At 42.6% G+C, this 25,062-nt stretch overlaps 1 protein-coding gene across 1 annotated transcript in view; it reads right to left on the bottom strand.

The window, feature by feature from the left end:
* LOC139773410 (uncharacterized) overlaps positions 1 to 25,062 on the bottom strand; it is a 511,404-nt gene that overhangs the window by 424,925 nt on the left and 61,417 nt on the right. The window contains exon 2 of the mRNA XM_071707844.1: positions 13,732 to 15,256. Coding sequence (XP_071563945.1) covers positions 13,732 to 15,091 — 1,360 coding nt within the window. The 5' untranslated portion in view covers positions 15,092 to 15,256. The remainder of the gene's footprint in view (positions 1 to 13,731; positions 15,257 to 25,062) is intronic.

The raw sequence follows: 25,062 nt of genomic DNA, 5'->3' as shown, positions 1-25,062 counted from the left end.
ATAGGGATGTTTGCTCTCTCTCTCTCTCTCTCTCTCTCTCTCTCTCTCTCTCTCTCTCTCTCTCTCTCTCTCTCTCTCTCTCTCTCTCTCTCTCTCTCCTTCTTCTCAAAACACTTTCGTGATAAGAACACGCTGTATTTTTTTGTAGGTGCACTTTATTTTGCGTAAACAAGAGTATCGCTTTATCGCGCGTGCTAGCAAAATGCATGCCGCTCCATAAAAGTTGTAGAGCGTCGCGCGATGTAAATGTAAATTGCATTCTGCGTACACGGATAAAAATATTTTTGTTTACCGTGGCGAGGTGACGTTTACGCTACGAGGAGATATTAGTTTTATTTATTAGCGCGCTTGGTGTCAGTGTTTATCGAAATTTTCAATTTTTCCATAAATCTGCATATTCGAACTATAGGCATATTGTTGCCAAAATTCGTGGAATTATAACACTCTCAACGTGCCTTTGCGAACTCGTGTTTCGGACCGAGATCATTATCCAGCGCGACCGGAACCAACTCGATGTACGGATACGTGTGTCAGTCTCAATATATGTACATCCCAGTTATGAAGACGAGTGGATGTATCCACTGTGTGTCCCTGACCAATGGGATCACAGTTGGCTGATCAATCTAGTAAGCTTACTGTAACATCAGTTCGATCGGAATCTTCATCTGCGGATATCCGATACTGTCGATAACTACCTTGCGTCTACAGAGTACCTGATGGGGTTTACATTGCATATCTCTCGAGATCTTAGATTCGCGCGTCAATTCTATGACCTGACCTCGAGGTCACATTGCATCGGTGGAAAGATCCCAAAGTTACGACACACGAGTTTATCGGACATCCTATATAATTAAACAATTATTTCTTACCATAATTCTTTTATTCTCTGTGATTATTCGCTTGTTCTACTACTTTTATTACTTATATTATATTGATTAAGTTATTAAGAATGAATTATAATTTGACGTGCAAAATCAACGAGGGGGAAGTCTGATCGGCTTCAATAATATCTACTGTAGAGGATCAACCATGTGTGTATATGTTTGTAGATACGAATCTATCTAACTGTTTGCGCTCGATGTTGTACGGATTACAGGATTGCGAATCTGCTTATCGCGTTTGCTGGAACAGATGAGATTCCAATGTAAAAGTCAAACAGTTCCAATTAGAATTGGAAGTTGGAATTTGAAATTAATTACTTCACGCACTGCTACATGTAATGCAGAATTTCTCTTATTGTGCACTAATCGTTAATTAGACCTGATAGACTTTCTTCGTTTATGCATGTAAGAACAACGTGTTTCAAAATACAGTTCGGAAATTCTCTCTTACTGCAACCATATCTTTTTCTTGGTTATTAATTAAGGACAAATTAAATTACATTCAATATGCGGGGAAGAGAGCTTAAGGAGATTAAAGCGGCAAACGCTTCGCTCACTCGACGAGATCAAAAGCCACTCCCTAGTTACTGCTAGTTACTGCAACGCGCGTAAATGGCAGCACGCTTGACGACTCGGCTAAACTAACCCATTACTTCTCTCCCGAGTGCCGGGAAAAGCGCGGAAAATAGGGCCGCGATCGCGGCCACTCGCGCCGACGATTGATTTCCGCGATATTTCAGGGGGGGAAAACTTCCCCCGAGCCCCAAGCTCGATCGAGGTTCGGGGCGAAAAATGAAGAAAGTTTCCCTTCCGGGGAAGGTTCGCGCTCACGTCTTTCGTAACTGCGCCCACGTGCGCGATATACTTACACCGGACGTGTCGATTTTTCGTCCTTGGCGGAAATACGCGCGCGGCGCGAGCGAACGAGAGAGACGCGCGCGCGTTAAGTGATATAAAGCTTAACAAAGTGGCCGAAAAACTCACATGCACACATAGCGCGGAAAAACGATTCCAACGACTGTTGACGCGTGATTGGCGCGGCCGGATTACGCGGCGGATTACTTCGATATCTTTTGATGAACGATGGAAAAACGCAGTCGTGTCATAAAAATATTTCTCCCTTTAATCGAAAAATAAGAGGGACAAGAATGTACGATTATTTACGATATAACGAGTTAAAGGCGATATCCTCCGACGATAGCACGAATAGTTACGGGATATAATTATTATTAACTGAATAGTCATCTCCTCTCTTCTTATTTCCTGCGCATTATTTGCTTCCTCAGGTGACTTTGCTGTTTAAAAGGGCTGAAACTTTCCTTTGTCTATCGAAAGTTTCGAATAAACTTTCCTTATCAGATAATATTACAATCTTGTGTAAAGCGGCTAATGAACTCTTACGTGACCCGCTCAGTGTTAGGTGCGTGACAATTAGCTTTTTCCCCTTCCGCCTTTAACGTAATATCAAACCTTCATCAAAGTTTTCTTTTTTCGAGTCATATGAAAATGCACTTTCGCTCGACCGAGTAATCTCGTAACGGATCAATGGAATGATGATACAACAATAATGCAAGACTCAGCGCTAAAAGGGAGAGGAAGGGCGCAAATTCGGCCGCGTGATTGCCTGCTCGGAAATTCTATTAAGCCGTCAACTGCCAAGTACTCTCGGATGTAATGACAATTGACGATGATGGTGTTAACCGCGGTCAGTTGCTAATAACTGAAACGTCAGTCGACCGCAAATAAGCCAACTGTAATGAGAAGAAAGTCACAGCGACATGTCTCATCGATATTGTTGTTTGAACTATTGAATACTTTGTAACACATATATAAAACGTATGTAAACATATGACTGACACATGTTACCAGCTGTTATCGGTAAAACATCAATACTTTCGGATTATCCGTCAATTCGCAAACATCATCAAATGAACCGTACATCGAATAGCCCAGGTGAGATCGAACCAAAAATTTGGAGTTTATTGCATAAAACTGACGGCGCTTTGACAAACGACTGTAGCGGCAGAAATTGTCGCGACACACAGTTTTGTAACTCAATAGTTTCCTATTTCAGAAATCTCTTCATATGTATCGACAAATTGTCATGTCTCTTCGTTTTGCGTAAAACTTTTTACATGGACGGATAAAATCCGATAATATATCGCCGCGCATGCACGGCGATCTTTCCGGAGGACAGAAATTTTAACGTTCGACCGTGAGATCGGCCGCTCGAATTTGCCGATTTCCATCGGATGAGAAATTCGACGTGAAGACAAGAGCGTTGTCTCGGGGTTCGACCGGCAAAGTTGGACTTACGGTACCGTGAAATGGGGTTAGCGGATAATTACGCAACGAGAAAAAACGCCGATAAAATGAGCGAGACGATACATCAAGCGGGAAAGAAACGGCGTTAAGTAGAAAACATTTTCGTACCGCTCGCAAGCGGAATATTAATGTAAGAACGTAATTTACGATGGCGAAAATATAGTACGGCTTACAACATTAATTTCTTTCGACGTTATTCGATAGCACCGTCTTCATTCGAGCAGTCGCGAATTTCTGCTGTAATAATGGATTAATGTCACGCGAGCAAGTGATCGATCTACTTCTACCGGTGACAGGCGGCAGGCAACTGAAACTTAATGGTCGCATAATCACGTATATCAGTATTAAGAATAAACTCTCGGAGCCACGCCTGATTTTTGTTGCAAAATCATAATAATTAAACATCGGACGGAGAACAGAGGCAGCTAGCTGAAATGTATTCAGCAAGAACAACGTTAATATTAATTAATATTGAACTAATTAATATTAATTAACTTGTGACAATTGCTAACAGGCTTTAAGCAAACGGATTAAAAATAACTCTGTTAAAAAAATATATTTACAAAATGTAATTTTAATTAAATAATGATTACACTTCCATTTAATAACACATTTTAATAAAAGATGGTAAAAAGCTAAAAATAATACGAATGTGCAAATGTTAGCAATTCAGTTAAGTATTATAGTATAATTCCCAGTACAATTCCAGAGAAAAATTTGTTTTACATTAGCTTTGTTTTATCAAAAATTTATGAACGGTTTATGTGGAATCACGAACAATGATACGTACTATATAGTAACAGTAATAACCACAATTAATGTCAATTGTGCAAAATTAATGCGCATATAGCTTCCACTCTCCCAATTTAACGGAACGCCCTAATGACCTCGGTAATCGTAATCGACACCATATAGAGTTTATTACCAATTAATTAGCACTCCACGTAACTTTACAGTCTATCGTACTGATTGAACTGGCACAGATGACATTATTTCGCAAAGATCTGACACACCCGTTCACATCGCTCGGCCGGGAGAGTATTGTAAAAACGCGCGTCGGAAGCCGAGCGTCAATCCAGGGCGCGCGGGCGCGCGGGCGCGCGCTGGAAATTACAAAGTTCCGGCAAACTCCCGGCCGTAAGTTTGACGTTCTTAACAAGGTGCACCCCGGCTGGCTCGCACAGTTTTTCCGAAGGAATTTTACACGGCATCCCGGTACGACGGCCGGCGAGCGACACCTAAGCGGGAAGGGGAAATGGCGCGGAAACGCGCCCCTTCCCGCGCGAAATCGCGCGCGAGAAAGAAAGGCCACGACGGTTTTATTAAATTAAACGTCAGCTCTACCGACAAGGCTTCCCAAGGAGCCGCGTCCTTAGCGACCGGCTCTTTCCGCCCGTCGGAGTCGCGAAAGTTGACCACGTCTCGGTTCCGCGCTGTTCCGCACGCGGCTTCCGTCAGCCGAGTTCTCGTTTCGCGGCGAAATTAAATGTCCCCCTTTCTTTATCGTGCGTTTATTTTATAAGAGTTCCGCCCAAGTTACGACTCATGTATAACAATCAACAATTCTCAAGGAGCGCAATTGTTACTATTGTTTTCTTTGGGATGAAAGAAAATTTATAAACATCAATGCCAGACCTCTCTCATTCAACAGAATAGATTTTCTTGCGTTTAACAAATTCATCTGTTTGCGAATCCGTTTGCGTACTCTGTACACAAATGCTACATAGTTTTCCCTCGGAGCTAATGGCTCGAATTACAAGTTCAGACAGCGGAAGTGAAATAATCCGTATTAGCTATTTCGCGACACCCTCCCGGCCCTCTCGACGCAAATAAAGCACAGCGCCGAGTAAATGCCGACGCGAGAATAGCATAATAGGAAAACTATTTCGCGTAAGTAATCGCGACAAAAAGCGCGCGGATTCCTGCAGGGAACGATCCTGGAAAGGACGCTCGGAAGCTCGGGAGCTTCTTGCCGAAGGCCGCCAATACGCGGTGCTTTTTCTCGCCGCGAAAGTTTTCGAGTTTCACAGAAAGCCTTGAGGAAGGTTCAGGGTGTAAAAGCGTAGGAGAGAAAATGTCCGTAATGGAGCGTCGGTAGGGAGAGCCAGACATGGAAAGAGGAAAAGATAGAGAGAAACACGGAGAGAACGCGATATAGACAGACGAACGGAAAGAGAGAAAGAGAGGCGGGGGTAAGGGAAGGGGACAAGGAGTTGGTAGGATTTATAGGTGCCGGACTTATTAACTCGACGGCGAAGTTAACATTAATCTTGACTCCAACTCGGTAACTCGCGAACAATCCCAATCGCGAGCGATTGGCGCGACCTTCCCACCCTCGACATTGGTCGGCCCACGCTGCGCTGTTCATCTTCGTCCTCTCGAAAGTCTCAGAATCGCCGCCAGCGAAAACGCAAGGGAACAGAAAAGAAGAGACTTTCCTCAGTCCAGCGTATAGAAACGAACGCCGGAAATACAGAGGTGCACCATTGTGCCCGTTACTAATTTCTGAGGAGAAAGGAGGAAGAGGGACGCCCGCGAAGTTGCTCGTTCGACAATCCCAGCGGAGGGTTAATTCGAGGCGCGCACCCCCGGAAAGATCGGACGAATCTACGTGGAGGAGGAAGGATCGAACTTGCCTCAGTCGGAGCCCTCTGATTCCGGAGAGAAATCGATGGCACGGCGGCCCCCGCGTGCTTAAATCAACTTGATACTTCGATTAGTTTCTTTCCCGCGAAAGTTTTCGGATCGGATTTCCATGCGCGGACGAGGAAACGACGTCGCCGGGGATTCTCGTGAGCTATACCACGCGTATACTCGATAGGACATCGCGTTCTCGCGAAAGCGATAACCGTTTGGGAATCGATTGGGATACATAAAGACGATCGTCTCACTTCATGCAATGAAGACAGATTGAAATAGAATGTTTCATAGTTATACTGACATATGACACATATCGAATTGAATTTTATTTATTATGTATCTTTGTTAATTTGGTAATTTAATAACTCGTTTCAATTTTGATTTATGTCAGGTTGTCTACGAGGGAGAAAATTTCCATGTGATTCTATGTCCTCGTTGTTCTCGACAGAGATAATTCACATAAAATTTAGTCTACCTTGGGTGCTCTTCTAATTTAATGCGGCACACGAAGCAAGATGTTTCGTTGTGACGAATACGACGTTCCGCGTAGTACTGAACTTTCTATTTCGCTACATTCTCTTGTGGACGACATTCTCCATCCCTTTCTCTCTTCCTCTCTTTCTCTCTCTTGCTCTCTCTCTCTCTCTCTCTCTCTCTCTCTCTTTCTCTCTCTTATATAATAATGTAATTTGAAATCGCATGAAACAAACGCGCCAGCTCTTTACAGGATGGTAAATCGCTTCAAGTCCTCCAGCATACGAACTCCCGTAGCTCACCCCCCAACGCTTTTACAGCCTGAGAATTTATCTCGCCGGTGAATTTGGTTTGTATCAGTTAAAAGGGTGCAAGTTTCGCCTCGTAATTTCCGACGGTTATCGCGCACAACCTAACGAATTTTACAGCCGCAACGCAATTTCGCTGATTTTACAAGCGTCATTCCAAAAGTGCGATAAAGCGTATCGCGATGCAGAGAATATCGACGCGATTTTTTTCAAAAGTATATATATATATTTTTTTTATTGTATATGTACGCTTTAATCTTTAATATATGTATGTTTAATAATCCTGTTTATACCGTTGTAAGTGGAGTTATAAGAAATCTTAATTAAAATATTAACTTTCGAACTTATTAATACGTTTTTTATTAATTTTTGTTATTAACTTTATTATTAATAAGTTTTGCTGTATCGATACTTCCATTTCCAATATCGGGTGCATCGTAGTTTGTTCTCTTTTTTTCCTGACCCTTTCTATGCTGATGTCGATACCAAATATTGATACGGAATATCGCAACAGCCCTATCCGCGTTCGTGTCGCAAAAAGTATCCCCGCAATCTCGTCCGAGTGCCGCGAGGCAACTGCGTTCGCGATTTAGCTATTACCTAAAGATCCAATTTCGCGGCGCCTTTTTCCACTCGTCCGTGCCCTGCTGTCGGGCACAGTGGCAATCGGCGTCACTCCATCTTCCGCGCGAAACGCGCGGATGTCGAGCGAGAGCTCGACGGGGAATTGCGGAAGGGCGTTCAAGCACTTCGGATCCGTTGTCCGTCGCGAGTGAGGAACGGGCGAGTCGATGGATTCGCGAACGATCCGCCTATCTTTCGTGCGGCGATCAAACGTATTCCTACGGCCCCGCGCCGCGCAGGAATCTCTCCGGAACTTCGCCGCGTTCGTGCAGCTGCATGCGAATGTGTCATGTAACGCGATTATCTCGGATAGGGCGAGTGGTGGTTTACACGTGCAGCCGCGAAACATGGAAGTATGTATCGGATTAACAATGTTGAGGGGGCGAAAGGCGTATAAGGGGGATGAGAGGGCGAGTTGCAAACGCCGCAATCTGATTCGTACGCTGAAACGCACGCGATAAGAAACGAGAAGCGCGCCGTGTTAACTTCCGAGTTAAACATTCCGCTCGTCAGGATGCCAAATTTATCCGCCGCATCGAGTTACGCGCCGATTGCGATTGTCTGAAGCAGTGCATCCGGAAACGCAACAGCTCTCATGACCCTCCGTTTCGTGCATCTAGATTTTTATATGCAACTTGTTACCTCCCGGGAAATGGACGCAGTTTAGAAGAAAGAGAAGGGACGATTAAAGTCTTTAGCACTATTCAGAATTGATTCAAGACCGTTGAAATCATGACTGACGCAACAATGAATTTGATTCGACAATGAATTCGACTGAATTGTCTTAAAGGAATATCCTGCTCCATCCTATCACGAAGGGAATCGCAAATATGTTGACGGGCCCGCGGCATTTACATCAACGTGGGTACACACCGGCGGCAGTATATCCAGAAGCCGGGCGCGACGCAGTCTCTATAATTTATGTGGAACAAACCCCGACTGTGGGTTTATGGGGGTCGTACGACGGCGGATAAGGAGCGGGAGAGATATCTCCGGCCTTAATATGATCGGCGACGCCCTTAATCCCGAAACCCCGATCCCGCCCTCCGCGCGCGCGGCAAGCTTGCTCTAGAATGAGGACGAAATGGTGGAATCGCAGGAAGCTCTCATAAAGGCAGATGCGGACACGTGCCTTACATACTAAAGCCCGATCCTGCGCCAAAGCCGTCGCACTGCACGTTCGTGGCTATGTATAGGGTGTTCCAGAACTGTCGTGTCGCCTGCCAGACGCGAATTCCACGAGGACTGGGGAGGATGAGAGGGACCGATCTTCGTTCGGCAAACATTTAAATAATTTCGATCCCGCTTGTTGAGTTATTTGATTCTATCGCTTCGTACACACAACCTTGTCTGCCCGCAACAATTAACTAAGTGTCACGTAACCGCCACCGTTATCATAGTTCGCCACTTAACGCGGGGCTCAATGAAATCGGAATCGTTGCAGACGCGGTGTTACAGGCCGCGCACCGGCATCCGAATTGAATTTCCGAAAATTCCTGCGAAAACACGTCGCGTCGGTCCGACAAGCCGTGCGCGGACGGACGATAACTCCGGGATTCCTATACGCGCGTCGAGATTCTGTCGCCGTAGTTGTATTGTCCGCGCCGGACAATGCACCGCCTGATTGCGAAGCGGCCGGGCGAAAACTTGACCCGAAAATAAACCGAATCGCTCGAACGCGCCCCGGTCGACCGCCGCCAAACGCAGTCGTCCGAAATATAGAGAGGAAGGGAATCGACATGGGGACTTCTGTACTGGGTGTCTTGGGACAACTGAATCTACTCTTAACCGCATGTATACCACGGGTCAGACACATACCTTATCCGTAATAAACATGAAACATAATAGAATATCAATTTCCAATTTATTTCTGATGGAATTTAAATTGACAGTAATTAAATTTCAGATTTAATCACAAATCGCTCTTCCGTTAACTTCGCAGATCAAATTCCAGATTGCAACTTGAATAAATAAATACGTTCTAAAATATAGAGTCAATTGTTCTAAATTTTATTTATTTTTTCATTCAATATGAAAATGTTGTGATATAACGTCAATTAAATTTTTATCGATAAAAAGCAACTTCGGAGAGTATCTGACTGCAGAATGAATGCTTCGTATACGAGCGAGCGCTGAAACGATTCTTCGATCCAAACATCGGCCGACGCTATTGTCGTGCCGTAGCAGGTGAAACGTCGATCCCGTTGCTGTCGCACAGGAGAGCAGACATAGACAGGAAAAAGGGCTTACGCGGCGACGAGTCACGGTGATTTGCGAAAGAGAGCATGCCCATGCTCTCCTCTCTTAAACCTCCTGCGAAACCGCCCATGTTCAGCGAATTTAAGCGTTTTCGCGTGTTTTACGAATTTTATTGCATTATCTCATGTGTTGTCTAAAATGTCATAAGTTATCGTTGTTCAGCTGTAATAAGACGCGCAACAATACAATAGCATGAACGGGTTATATGAAAATCTCGGTTTTATTCGCTAAAGAGATTGCTTTCATCTCTGTATCTCCGCTAATGGATTCCTCGGGAAAGGACGGGGAAAAACGAATGGGCGATGGTAGAATGCTGCCGGCGTAAAATTCCAGTAACGTAAAACACAACGGCGGCTATTCTCAGACGGCAACAACATTCTGTAAACCGTGTAAAAACGCAGCGCCCATATCGAATACTACAGCCGATATCCGGCAAAAGAGAAACTGACGCGGGATGGGCGGCAGCTTAGTTTTACTTTCCCCGTATAGTAATGCATGGACTGCTCTTCCGCTCGATTATAAATACGAATCGGGGCTTGTGTGAAAATCGCTGCTCGTTTCTCGCGGATGACTTGGTCCGCCTGAGACGGTCGCAATGAGACGGTTTATATTCTTCGCGATGAAAACTCGCCGCTAAACGCGCTATGGTATCTCATAAACGAGAAAGAAGCACAGGCGGGTATAGAAAACTGTTCAGAGAGGCGAATGAAGATTATACACGTATGCTCTAGTATGATCCGCGAAGAATTTGCAACTTGGACTCTATGTAAATATTGAATAACTCTTGAAAAACAAGAAAAAACGTAAATCTTTACGATTTTCTAAAAGTAGAAATTAAAGTTCACAATTTCTACAATTTTTAGTTAAAATGATGGTTTTAATATAATGATTTCAAAACCACGTGGGTAAACTCATAATTCGAAAGCATATTAATAAAACTTTGTCAAACGAAGTTTTAAATGACATTTTTAATAACTTATTAATGAAGACAGTTTTTTAATGAATATAATTCTTTCAAGTTTATTATTCTTATGGTCACTTTTTGGATCCACCACTTGTAATTGGTTTCGTATGAACAATCTACTTGCCTTTATCCCATTTTGCTACAGTCGTTTTCGTCGTTTGTCTTTTCGTTTCCAATAAATGTACATACGTACACTGTTAAATTCATGGAGTTAAATTAAACTCAATTTTGAGTAATTTTTAACTATTCCATAGATCGCCACTGCTCCTACTCAATATGTAGTTAATTTAACTAAAACAATGTTAATTTGACTAAACCAATAGAGTTAAAATAATCCTATTTTGTTTCAAACTAATAAATTTTGACGCACATGGTAGTTAAAAATAACAATATAAATATCTAACTCGTGGTATTGGTTTAAATTTCATCCTCTAACCTTCAACAGTGTACACGTTAAAGGAAAATAAATTTCTATCGCGAATGATACGTTCTTTTAGGATGTCGTTAAAGGATGTAGTGGATCTTTCCCTCATATATATAACACGTAATCCACGGGCCGTAAACGGGGCGAGCGATAAATCTTTATGGCGAAGTTATTTCAGAACTTATTAGCTGAACATGCATGATGCAATTCTTCCGAGAGCTCAATGTGTTACATATTAATCAGTTAAATTAACATATTATATCCTTAGAAAAACATTACAAATTCGGATATCATCAAATATACATGAAATTAAAGCAGTGGCTTTAATCTAGCAATAATTCTTTTAACACGGTTGTTAAATACGTAAAAATATGCTCTCTTTCTTTTTATTGCTAGCATATTTTAATAAAATATAATATTTAAATTATATATGTAATTATTAAGTAAAGAATACATATATAATTATTCCATTTATATTAAATGTTACATCGCAAAGGATCGATATCATTTTGTACAATGTTAATTTAAAAAATATTTATTCGACAAAGTTTATAATTCACTGGAGAATAATTGGAAATAAACCATCTATGCAAACTACGAGACAGCCGACTGCCATAGCGGGGGGCTATAAACTGTTATGATCCTGTGCTATCCTATAACAAGCTTATCTGCGGGGAAGGGCCCCGGTTTTGATATAGGGCTTGACCATAACTGCGTAAGCAGAAAAGTACTTCTGCACACGTTTTCACGACGGTATTTATCGCGATATTTCATACAGCGCGAAATATCCTACGCTTTTTTTTCCGCTTCGCGGATGTTTCCACCTGAAAATGTTCGTAGAGTCCAATGTTACGTTAACATCCGCGTTCGCCGCGTTGTATACATTTACCTCCTAAAATTTTTTAACAGAATCCATTAGCGAGTTTGGCGTTGAAATTAATCACTCGTGCGCGCGCGTGAATCGACGAAATTGTTCAATTAGTTACTCGTTACTGGGTAAACTAAGTAAAAACAAAGTTACGTGTTACCTTTTTTGTTACAGAATAAAATTTTTTACACGAAAGATTTTCAAAGTCCGATCCCAAAACAAGTTTCGCCGACTTGCTCTCGCAAACAACTAAATGTAGCGCGAGCCTCCAGCTTCTCTTTATGTTAGGTCACGGAAAATTGTACTAGCTTCCCTGGTAATGCGACTTCGCGTTCCTTCCTGTTGCCATTCGTCCTCAACAAACACGATCGCGCACGAAGCGAAAACGGATTGGTCTGTCCGGCGCGGTCCGTCATTCTTTTCTACCTATTCTCCTTAAACCCACCGGTTCGCTCTCCATCCACTGGTCGCATTGTAATTCCGACCGAACAGTTTCGCTAGTGGCAAGTCCCTACGTGCCCGGCATGTCAAATTCGACATATAAAACTGCCGTGGAGACAGTAACCGTTCCGGCTTAACGTATCGTCGGCACGTGTCACCGTCGTCGTCGTCGTCGTCGTCGTCGTCGTCGTCGTCGTCGTCGTCTTCGTCGTTGTCTTCGTCGTCGTCTTCGTCTTCGTCGTCCTCGCCGTCGCACTAACCGTCGTCGTACTGCGGCTATTACTATGGCAAACGCGAGGACGCCCGTAAATAATTGGTATCGGATGCTCATTAGCTAAATCACCCACTGTTATCGCCGAGTCGACTCACGAACGCTGTAGCATGACAATAAAATACATTGAATGGAATACAGGCTGCCTCGAGAGAAATAAATAAAATCCTCACGAACATATATGATGGTATATGTCTTGTCGGTCTATTTTCTTCCGCGGACTGAAATTTTTCTAAATATTACATCGTAAATCTTTCAAAATGGAACAAACGTCGGAATATTTTATGCGAGTTAAAAAGTACGGAATTAAACTTTGAAAGGATTATCGCAATTCCCAGTCGATTTTAAGCGAACTTTAATGAAGATTTGAAAAATTCAGGAAATAGTGACAAATATAGGGCTCTCGTCCCCAATTCTTGAAAAAGAAAAATCGACTACGTGTTTGCTCAAGTAGTTGGCAGGAAGTGCATTGTATTTAGGGCACCATAAGAACAAATGGCACGTTTTATTAACAGGCGGTGAACAAAGAAAGAAATAATGCGGAAGGTTTATTAGTTGCAACTCTTCGTTCTCGAACGTCCCACGAATCGTTATCGGGTCCGTTAAACATTATCCTTAATTAACTGTTGTCGGGAAAGTAAATTTAATTAAATCCACAAACTCAAAGTATGTCGAACAAGAACATTTGCTGTTTAACCTTTTTGTCACGATAAACGAGTGACATCAAAAGTTATCTCTGAAAGTTGTACTCAAAGTTCAATTGTTTTATATCTGAATGCATAATGTCTTCTTTCTCTTATTCCACGACATGAAATTTAATTGAGAATAACGAGCTTTAAATTAAATTCAAGAAATTAGCAAATTTGTTATACAAAAAGACGCGTTATCGTCCGTCATAAATTATAACAGATATACAAGTTTTAAAATGTATAATGTGAAATTAAATACTAGAAGTAACAACTTTCAAATAAATTCTCGCGTTTTGTTATCCCTGTAACCCCGACGAATTTTGTTGGCATGCGATACTTATTCAGCATGCCAAAAGCTATAACAAAATTTCTACTACAAAAAGTATCTACCATGTAGAATGTATTTTTACATTGAAATACATTTCATGCGAAAAACGTTTACGAATTATTTTAAAACGAACGAAAAGCTGACTGAGTGTTCTTGTAAAAAGCATGCATGAAAAATAAAATGCGAGACTCTCCTCGCAAAAAATCTGTCACATCAAATAATGGCAGAAACTCACAGTTAAAATACAACAGTATTCCAGCGACGAAGACGAAGATGACGACCAGGAGCACCAACAGGAGCAGCAGTATCGTTGGCCTGCACCAAGGGCTTCTGATTACCTCGGTTTGCCTGCTGTCCTTGGCGCGCTTCTGATCGACCACCGCGGACTCCCCGCTAACATTCACCACGACACCCTTGTACGTATATTGGGGCGCTTTCTTATCCGCCAGGAAGCCATGATCATCCTCGGGATCCGAATAAACCCCATAAGCCTCAAAATTATTCTTCCTATATCCGTTCATCTTCTCCGCGCCGATCTCCTCCTGATCTGGATGCTTCCTGACATACGCGCCGGAGGAGGACGAGCCCAGCTCGCCAATTTTCAAGGTTTGATCGTACGACTTATCCTGGTATCTGGGCGACGAGGTGCTCTCATATTTGGCCCTCTCGTAGCTCTTCGAGCTCGTCAGCTCGTACTTGGACTCGTAGCTCTTACCACCGCATTCGTACGACTGCTCGGTATACTTAGGCTCGAAGGTGGGCCTGGACTCATAGGTTGGCTCGTAAGACTTGCTGCTCTCGTACCTGGGCAGAGTGCCATACATCTTGCTGACCGAGTGATATTTGCTCTCATATTGTCTGGCTGGTGGTGGCTCCTGCTGTCCGGCGCAGGTGCCCAGGTCGTAAGCGGAATCGTGAGTTTTCACGCCTGACTCGTAGCCCTTGGAGGCGGCTGACTCGTAGATCTTGCCCGGATGATGATGGTGATGGTGGTCTTTCTTGGGCTCCAGCTTCAACGTCTCCTCGGCGTAGCGTGACGCGTACTCGTAATCAGTCAGGTCGCGCGAGTACCGCCTGCCGGGGTCCTGGAGCTCCGGATAAGCTCTGCTGAGCTTTTGCGCGTCCAGGTTTCGATCGTAAGGCGCATCCAGGTCCGATTCCTGATAGGTGCGCTGATCCACGCGGCGATCGGCGCCGTATCTTAACCCGTCCTCCGGGTAGATCCTGTTGTCATACCTCTCGAGGTTCTCCCGATCGAAGCCGACGCCCCCCTTACGATCGTAGTTCCGGTATCCCCTCGACTGATCGTGATAGGCCCCCTCGTAGGCCGGCGCCGCCGAGGCGGACGACTGAGGGTCCTGATAGGACTTAATCTCTTGGTACTCCAGATAACGGGAGGACCTTCGCTCACTACCATAGTCCATCGAGCCCTCGACCACGTTAGGCAATTTGCTGCTCAAATTCTCACCGGTTCCGGCGGCTAGCGCCTGGCAGGTTTCCGCATGCTCGACCAGATTCGGCAGCCGCGACAACGAGCTACCTGGCGTGTTCTCCGTCAGGTCGAGCTTGAGGCCATTGCTGCTGGTCCTGCGCATTTTCGAGGATTCGCATGATCGTTCCGCGGGACCGCGCTACAACCGGTGGACGATAGCGCCGACGATAATAGCGGTAATCTGAGACTGCCGCGCTGGTTAATTAGGAGTGCATTTTTGTATTAGTAGCGGATTCTTCGCGGGGTTAGTGGCTGAATATTACTACACCTGGAAGCAAAGAGAAAAAAGAAAGTAAAGGTTAGTATTGTTAGTATTGTTAGTGAAATGTATATTTCTACAGTTTATGCAATAATAAGGATTTTGGAAACTTATTACGTTAGCAAGTCAATAAATTATTTGGAGAATATTTAATAAACAATTTGAAACAAGGAAATTTCACCTTAACGCGTGATTAGTCACTAATGTAATATATTTATGCTAAGCCACTCAATATTAATTAATTGACGATTTTTCCTAGCGCGAACAATTTTAGTTGCAGGCATTCGATGGTTTAATTAGCTTCTAAATCTTTAGCAGTGGATCTAATAGTAGCTGGCATGCACGCGCGCGTATTTATTATTCGTTATCGCCGCAAGCATATACCTCTCGATACAATATTCGGGGGAGGAGGAGCAGGAAGAGGCAGCGATAGTCTGTAAGCGCTTCTCTGGACCGCGATTGCTCTCCGCATGCTCGGTAGCTCACGAATGGCCACTATAGCCAATGATGACGATAATACTCGATCGTGCGTGACCGAAATGCGGCTGCATCGCAGTCAATGATAATACGGCCGTCCAATGCATATCGGACGGAGTTCCCGGAAAATTGAAGTTAAACACAATGAATAGACGATAGCAACGTTTCACGTTCAGCAAACAATTTCCTCCGAATAAAGATTCGCTTCTTGTTGCAGTTTCAGCTTTTCTCCTTTTTATTCCTGTCCCGTCTTCTAAATAATTTTTACTTTATATTGTTGCTATATTTTCAATGTTTTTTCAAGCATTCAATATAAATGCTACGTTAATATAAATAATATAAGTTGATCGTGTACGCATATAGTCGTACAAGATTACGCAACTTACTTCGTTACATGTACTATATTCTAAATGGCTTTGTTTAAGTAAATATAATCTATGCTAACCCTTTAGCATACAAGAGCACAATGCTTTCATTATAAGCTTCTTTATTTCATTTTCAAATAGCCTTATTAAATATTATATTTTATAATTTTAGAAGCTTGTACAATTTATAATATTTTTGTATGATACATTACACACCTATATAATAATTGCAAAGCTATACAGTCTAACAGTATTTTTCATAACATTTAGGGAGGGCAAGAAACTTTGTTACATTATATGTTTAACGAGAGTTTGTAATATTCCAAATTTAAACGTGGTCGCATTTATCGTAAATCCAATCGCTTTCATCGTGTTTTTAAAGTATAACTACATTCCCGAGGAAAGTACTTTGGATCACGGGTTTAACGAAGTCTACATTCAATAGAATTCCGATTTTAATTTGTTGAATAGGCCGGCATGGCGCCGTCAAATCGACGCCGGATCGATAAATCACATTATTGAGCTAAGTCTTTCGATTACAGTCATATAATACCGTCCCCCCCTGGCTCCGTTCTCATTGTCAGTCGACGGGACGTATTCGCGATTGAACGCCCACGGCGGATCGATCGATAATTAATTAAACGCGATTGCGGAGAAACGACAAACGTCGCGCTCCCGGAAGTTTCTACGAGAATACCGACAAGAATACCACCGTCTACCATCTCTCCCGAGTAGTTGCGGACTTCCTCGAGGAGTGTTTCGCAAACCCGCCGGCTACGACGACGACGTTTGCCTTACATTGTCATATTGCATCCGAAACGGCTGACTCTCTGCCTTTAATCCTTAATGAATGAGCCGGTATTACGACGTAACTTTAATCGAATAAAGTTTCGATCGTCGTAAGCGTTGATTTGCAGGAATTATGAGACTTACGAAAACTCCGTTAGTTGAGGAAAGACACGACTGCGGGGAGATAATCCTATTGTACTGAAAAGTTTTAGACGTTCAAATTATTATTTTCTTCAAAATCTAAAGAATAAATAATGTTACAATTCGCGTGGTTCTTTTACGTTAATTCGAAACGAACTACGCGATCTACGATATCCTTGCTTTATATCAATTTGCTTAAAAATAAATGCAGGTAATATGTCGTAATTGCAGCGCCATTATCAATAATTATTTTTCGATAGTATCGAATAAGCGGTATAACGTGACGAAATGAGAATATTTAAGCGTTAAGCGCATCACGCTGATAGGGGGCCGTATTTCCTTCTGAAGTCGATCAATCGCTGACGATCCTCGCGCCGGCTACAAAACCCTCGCTGTTCGTCATAAAATTTTCTCTAGCGACTAAACTGGAGTAATAAGTATGACAAGGGCTCAAAGGAGATTGCTGTTCCGCATGCAAATATGATTAGTTCCGGCGCGTAACTTCATTTGCGTATATTAAAAGCGCGGATAGCTCACTTTATGCAAACGACGACGGGATGGGCGTCGAGAATGAGGGAGGAGGAGCGAGAGGGAACAGGTGGAGAGGGCTGTTATAGGAGAGATGAAAAGGGTGGGGAAAAAAAAATGTTTCGCAAAGAATTATAAAGAGCGAGAGAAGCTGCATTGGGGGGAAAATAGGGCGACCGGACGGAGCGGGGGCGCGAGAAGCGAGAAGAAAAAAGGTGGCATCGTTCTCTGGATCCTGATTGTCGGTCGTTAAATGTCCCGGCCGCGCGCGCTCCACGCTTTGCACTTAAACGTAACGTAACTTCGTAGAGACAATGGTAATCGCGTGTCACCTGGCGCCGCGACGGCCGCGGCGTCCGCACAAAATTGCATCGAGCTATAAACTCCTTGTATTAAAAAAAAAATCAAAGAGACATTATAGCTGTTAGAAACGTATCCCCAGTTTGTCCCTGTCACGCCTGACGTTCATTTGTCAAGCGTTCGGCCCTTCCAACGTAGCAGGGCATGACAGAAACCAAATATGCTTGATACCGGATACACGCGCTTTTTCAAGCCAATGCGGCGAACCTCCGGCGTCCCATTTACGCCCATCTCTTTCTCCAGTAACTCAAAATCCGACACGGTGTCATTTGGTGTCGTGTTTATTTGTCACAATGCCCCGCGTCAGAATGACGATATAGGCTTTAATAAAAATCACGATACAGTTGAGGCCGGGGCGCAGCCATCGTATTTTCTCACTGTACTCGATCCGTATTCTCTTTTTATTGTCAATGTCACGCGAACGGCAGTGTACGGAAAATTTTCTCCCTTAATGGGAATGTGCCAGACGACTTGGAAAGTGCATCCCGTCCCATCTGCTCCATTCTATCGCTCGGACAAAACTCGGATTTCATAAACGCGAACGGGAACGCGCTGCTGTGGCTCGTCGCGCGTTTGACTCGTCCGTAGCGAGAGCGGAATATCCGACATCGCGACGAGAACACGGAATTAATCCGCCTCTCGCTTTTTGCCCTCCGCGCTGTCGCGCGCGCGTTTCCTCGGGCGTTTCGCGTCGAGTGGCAACGATTATTGTCGCCGGTAAACGCACCCTGGCTGCAGCCGGAAACAATTCGGGCCCGCGAACCACCGGATTAGCAAACGCAAGTCCTGCGCCATTCTCTCGGTTCCCGGTTCCCGTCGCGTTTAAATTCGTCTCCCCTCCCCTCTAAATATGCACGATCGTACGTATGAAACTATTTTGCTTAATGAAGCGCCGTTAAAACTTTCCCCGATAGGAACCCTTGGAAACCCGCGGGTTTCACCCAGCCCTTCCGTGATTCCCGACTTTGACGTCGGATCCTTCGGACGTCGCCGGTAGATATTCCGAAATTGCGCGCGGCATATCCCGCCGACTAATAATTCCATCTTGGTATGCGCAGCCATTCGATGCCGGGGAACCTATGACTATAGTAGCACAACATATAAGACAGAGCTCCACGTAAAACGTTTAGAGGTGTATCGATCAATTAGGATTATTCGTCATATCATGACGTGAAGAATAATGTTAAGCAATATTTAATTGATTTGAGCGCATTCGGAGAATGTAAATATTTTAATAAAATGTATTATGTTACACAGACACTTTATACGGCTATGAAAGGTCGATAGAAAACGATGATTAGATCAAGCTAAAGCATTTTTAAAGACTCGTTACACATGGTAATTGGATTAAGACGTCAAATAGAGAATGACGTTAGCAATTGGATGATTGGAAAATATTGCCCAAAAAATGTATCAAGTTCACAAAGGCTTTAAATGACACAGTTGATCACAGTTGATACATAACGAGAGCATCGAGTGGAGATACCAAGTTTTGGAACGGTAAAAAAAAAGCCTTGCGTTACGTTCGGAACAATATCAATGCTTGCGACACATTCGATCTAGGCATCCCAATTGCAATCTCACTGTCTCTAATCGATTCACGCATCACGCGGAAGAATCTCGCGGTCCGCGCTGCGAAAGAATTTAATCCTGTGGGACATCGCCGCGTAAACCTGCCAACAAGTAGAGGACCGTGAACGAATATTAAGAGGAAATATTGTGATATTCTGATAAGATAAATATCAAGTCGCAGTTGAAATTTCGTCGAGATACTTCGATGTTTCGCAAAGGAGAAAGAGGAGGAAATGGAGAATATCGAGAAATATTCGAAAGAAACAAATTAAATTACCTAAGGGCGCTTAACTTCACTTACTTCAATTTGCTTGAATAAACAGAGAGTCTTTTACCACAAGTCTCATTTCGCAGAACTCATAGGCGTGCTTTGATCAATTTCGGATGAATTTTTCTCCAGCAGAAATTTCCATCTTCTTAATTTCCAATTTTAAATGTATGTTGATAATAAATATATGCTTCAAGTTTCTATTAAAATAAATTCTTTTAAATTTTTATTATAAAATGTAATAAATTAGTCTTATACGATTGATCTTTAGTACCTATATATTAAACACAATGATACTAGTATTATCGAATAAATCGCTGTTTTTTTTTCTTGTAACAATTACAGTCAGTAAAAGATACGTGTCTGGAATCTGTTATTATACTCTTTTCTGGAAATCTTCACACAAGTTTTTATTTTTGTAACAAACATTTAAGAACAGTTTTTTGACGTTTTGCAGAGTACATCATAGAGATAGCGGCGTCGTCCGTGAACGCAACGGACGATCGAGAATGAAATTGCGTTTTGTAAAGTCTCGATGGAAAAATAAATAAATAAAATGTGTCCGGCGCGAAAATATTTACAGCCGCGGTTGCGAATATTTGATTCCCATGTGCGACCGAATAACACGCCTCGAACGATTTCGTTCGATGGCACACGACTCACGGCAATTTTTAGATGCGTATACTAGAACCGAAACTAGATTCGTACGTACATATCGGCAATTTGCCCACGGAAAAGCCGAATTAGTTCCGGTAAAGATTTGTTTGGCCGCGAGCTATCTAGCGAGATCGATATTCCTGGCAATGACGTTACAGGCAATCGTCGATTCCGGTACTCCGGTATTCCGGCCTGGATTTTCTCCGGGCGAATGGCAATGAGAGAAAATGAACGTAACGCTACGATGACACGTATTTTTCTGCGTAAGTTCGTCTGACTGAATTTCCGCGCGACCTTTTGCCGAACGTTCTTTCATGGGGAGTAGTATTTAGAAATTCTGAAAAATGTAAGCTCCCAAATTTGCAAGCTGGTAGAAAGTGTGAAAAAAATGTTATGCAACTAAACGCATTTATAACGCATGTGATTTTCCATCGGTCGAAAATATGCAAGCGCATCTTGTGACAACTACAGTAACATAAAATTTTCGGCGCAAGGCTTTATTCGAAAATCGCAACGTTGCGGACACATCTGCCGGGATAGTCCATCCGGTTATTCATATAAACAATTTTTAGCGATTATTCTGTCGCGCAAAATTCTGCCCTACATCGAGAAAAACATTATCAGCTTTACGAAGTTTCGGCGCGGCAACTGCATCGGCAGGACGCGGCATCATTTTTCGGACGTTTATTCGACCGTTTGGCACGTCATGACTGATCCGGCGCCCTACCACCCCGCAAATCACCCGCTCTTGTCGCGAATCCCTCCCCGCCTCTCTCTCCCCCTCTCTCCTCTTCTCTTCCCCGGCGACCAACTCCCGATGGTCCCGTAAAAACTCTTGAATTATTTATGTTTTTTTCCGGGAGCCCGCAGTTGCAGTGCGGGATGCAAATGCATTTTCTTTTTTGCCGTCCCTTTGAATGTTTAATGTCGGCCCGCAAACAGAACATGGCCCTCCTTCCCATTCACTCCCTCTCCTCTCTCTCAGTCGCCATCAGTTTCCATCTCCCTCTCCTCTCTCAGTCGGTCAGCGAGACATGGAGAAGCAAGACCGGACAAAGGTAAATGAGGTAAAAGAAAGTTGCCGTGGAAGAACATGAAGAAGATAAAAGATTGTAATAAAAGAATTTATAAGAGAGGAATTATCGTGGCTGAGAAGAATTTGTGTGTAAAAGTAAGATATTAATGCAACACCTATCATTACAACTGCAAAGCTTAACAAGTGAAATAATATAAAATTAATAAGTAATAAATGAAAAATGTTAAATTTTAATATTCCTGAGATATAAACATTTATTTAACGAGAAAGATACGGTTATTAAAAATTCTCTTTTTTTTATACCAAAAAATCAAACGGAAAAAATCTTAAAGAAAACTGTTTAAGTTACTGCTTAAAGAAAAGAAGATTTTTCTCTGGTATTATATAAAAGTTTCATGTTATTATATCTATATTACATGAAAATATTTGCAGAATATCTCATTGAAATTAGATAAATGATAAAATAAGGACTACATATGCGTAGCGCATATGTATGTATGAAAATAAGCGCGTTTAAATCCTTTTGTTTTTCTTACTAATGTTACAGCAAGTATAAACTTAAAAGACAGAGCAGGCGAGAGAGAAAGAGAAGGTTAAATGCGTCAGGAGAAGGTTAGATGAGAGAGCAGGCACAGGTGAAATCGATTTTAGCCGGCTGGTGCACCGACCTATCGCGCGCGTCTCGAAAGTTACGTATTAGGTGCTTCAGCCGTAATGGGCGCAATCAAACGTTAGGATTACCAGGCGAGGAGAGAGGAGTGAGGGGAGGTGGCGGAACGGTTGAAAAGGGTTGCCTTGCAGTTTCAGGTGCATAAATGAACTTCCAGCTGCATAAGAACATGTGCACCTGCAGTGGCACTAACGTCCAACCATATGAGAACTATATAACGGTGTTAGTATGTTTTGTTTGCTAATAAAAACAAAGCTATGATGGCGAGTCCAACGCAATCGACCTCCTCGTCTCGAGAACTAATGCCAATTACTTTCGCTACACCATCTTCCTCCAGAACTGTTTTAATTGTCAGCATTGAGAGAGCAGCTTGGTAACTAAATTCCAGAGCTGAAATTTCGCTGAGTAAAATCCATTTCAAATTAATTAGCGAATAAGATTATATTTCGTATGCGTTTCTAATTTCGAAAACATTGATATTTCAAGAGATGTTTTTCTCATAAAACTAATAACTCCAGTTTGAAGAATCTCTTCTCAAAAATATTACTATTATTATTCTGTGACACATATATATGCCGTGCAAACATGACGTTGCAAACATTTTCGTAAGATCCACTACTGCGGGGTGCGCAATTGCGGTATTGGCGAGAGATCAGCAATTTGACGTCACCGCAGCGTCACGTGATAAAGCATGTGTGGACAGAATTACGAACGTCTTTCTCCTAATTTTTAGCTTTATCACGTCCGCCCGGCTTTATCAACATAAATACACGCCCGGACTCTCGCCGTATAATACGGTCGCCAGACCATATAATGTTCGAAAATATGCCGCGCCCGACATTTTCGCTCTTGCGCGTCACTGCCCCTGCAATCTCTTTTCCCCTTTCTCAGTATAAGCGTCAACATATTACACACCACCACCACGTTGCCCTCCGATCTAATTTTAAAAAAGAACGTTCCACAGTTTGGTACAGCTCGCCACATCTTATTGTTTCAGTACAAAGTTCACAAAGGCTTTAGATGGTATCGGTGTTATTTTCGTGAGAAAATATTGCAAAATTTTATTTTTATAAGAGAGTTATATGTATAGTCATAGAGAAACACCGCACGCTTTTCAGCGAAAATTTTTACGGACCACGTTCTAGAAAACTGAAACATTGCCATCTCTGCCATCGCAAGAACGCTCCTATGAGAATAATCATTTCAAGATTGTTTCTAAGATTGCGTCTGTGCTACTCATAAATGTTAACGCGAGCGCGCTAAGAAACACTAGGAATCGCCATCTTATTCTTATCGTAGTAATGCTTTTAGGTGCATGGACGTTCCGCTTTCAGCTGCGCGAGTAGAGAAACCCTTCGATAGCCAGCCGTATTGTCGAGAACACACGTGTGTGCATTACTGCAGATAAAAATATATAATGTGTCCTCAAACTGCAAGTCCACTATGAATTCTTGTCTGCGACCTCAATTTGCCTTAATCAAGATATGTTAATTTAATTTTCTTTATAATCAAATAATCACAGATATCGACACAGATATCGAATTTAACTATGTTTCAGTTCTGGTCAAAGTTAACCGAAAGGAAACGTACATCGTGTGTCGTCCATTTACATCTCCGAAAGACCAATTCGCCTAGGTCCTCTAATTCACCATGTTAAATGACTCCGCAGCGACATAGTTGACATTGAAACGGCCACTATTTTTCTCGGTTTCGTCTGAGACGAAACTATGGTAGCTCACACAGCAGCTCCGCGGGACACCCTGTACACACACAGCTCGCACGCTCTGAATGAGGCAGGTTGCCGCGCATTGTGTACGTGGCTGTTAGGCTGCCCCCGGTATGGCCCTTCTGCGTCCAGCAGAAGCCCGCAGTACACCCTCGAGGGCACTTTGGTGCTCGTGCAGCGTCTCGGCCGGAAGGACTTTCACGTGGAACGACAACGCCGCCCACCCTCACCCCCGTTCGCCTATTTTTCTCCGCTCTCCTCTTCTCGCGCTCGACGCGCCTCTTCTCTCTCTTTTTCTCTCAGCGCAGTTAAATAAATACTTAAATAAAAAGAAGAAAAAACACGGTCCTTCCGTGTCTCCTTGTTCCTTCCCAAAGCGGAGGACCATTTCGCTGGAAAGCATATTATTACCCCCTCTCTCGGTCCTCAACCCGCGTCGCTTATCATTTACGTAACACCTGACTTATGACGCTCCTTCTGCCACTAAAAGGTTTACCTCATCTAGCGTTGTTGAGGAGATGCAATGAGGCGACTAGATATAGATACTTCACTACTCCATTACTTACATAAAGTAAAATATTATTTCTAAATAAGTGGAAAGAGAAAGAGAGAAAGAGAAAACATAAAAAAAAGATATTTTTCACATCTAAATGTACATATACAAGTAAAAGATTAGTTATTTAATTATATCGTAATAAGAGTTTTTTTATGCTTGGAATTATTATTAATGTTTAATTTATTTAATTTATTTAATTTAGAATTAAGTTAATAAATTTCCAAGTTAATAAAATTAGTTGAATGCTAGGATGTTCCTAATATTATTACTCTGATATATGTACTAAATATATATTACTAATATGCAAGATATGTGTATTTATATATATACTAGTATTCAATGTATTAGAAATGTCATTAGAAAATATCAATTACAGTGTGCTAAATATGCCCTGCACAAATGCAGATAAATCTATCCCAACATAGAATCCAAACACATCTGTGTCTAGATTGTTAATAATACTAATCCCGTGCTAGAAGAGAAATCTCTTTTGTGTTGCAATTAAGTGCAATTTAGACGACTAAAAGCCGTTCGAAGAGCGTCGATTTTTCTCTTTCGTTTTTTCGTTTTACTGACCGGCGAATGTTGTTTCTCCGCCAACTTCCTTTCGCCCTTCGTAATTCGGTTTTCCACGGTCCAGTTAATAAAGATCGAACATCAACAGTGCAGA

The sequence above is a fragment of the Temnothorax nylanderi genome, unplaced genomic scaffold (genome assembly GCF_030848795.1).
Source record: "Temnothorax nylanderi isolate EJ_2023f unplaced genomic scaffold, tnyl_v1.0 TNYL_tig0061_pilon, whole genome shotgun sequence".
NCBI classification, from domain to species: Eukaryota; Metazoa; Arthropoda; class Insecta; order Hymenoptera; family Formicidae; genus Temnothorax; species Temnothorax nylanderi.
The sequence above is the reverse complement of the archived record's forward strand: the minus strand, read 5'-3'. Positions and strand labels throughout refer to the sequence as shown.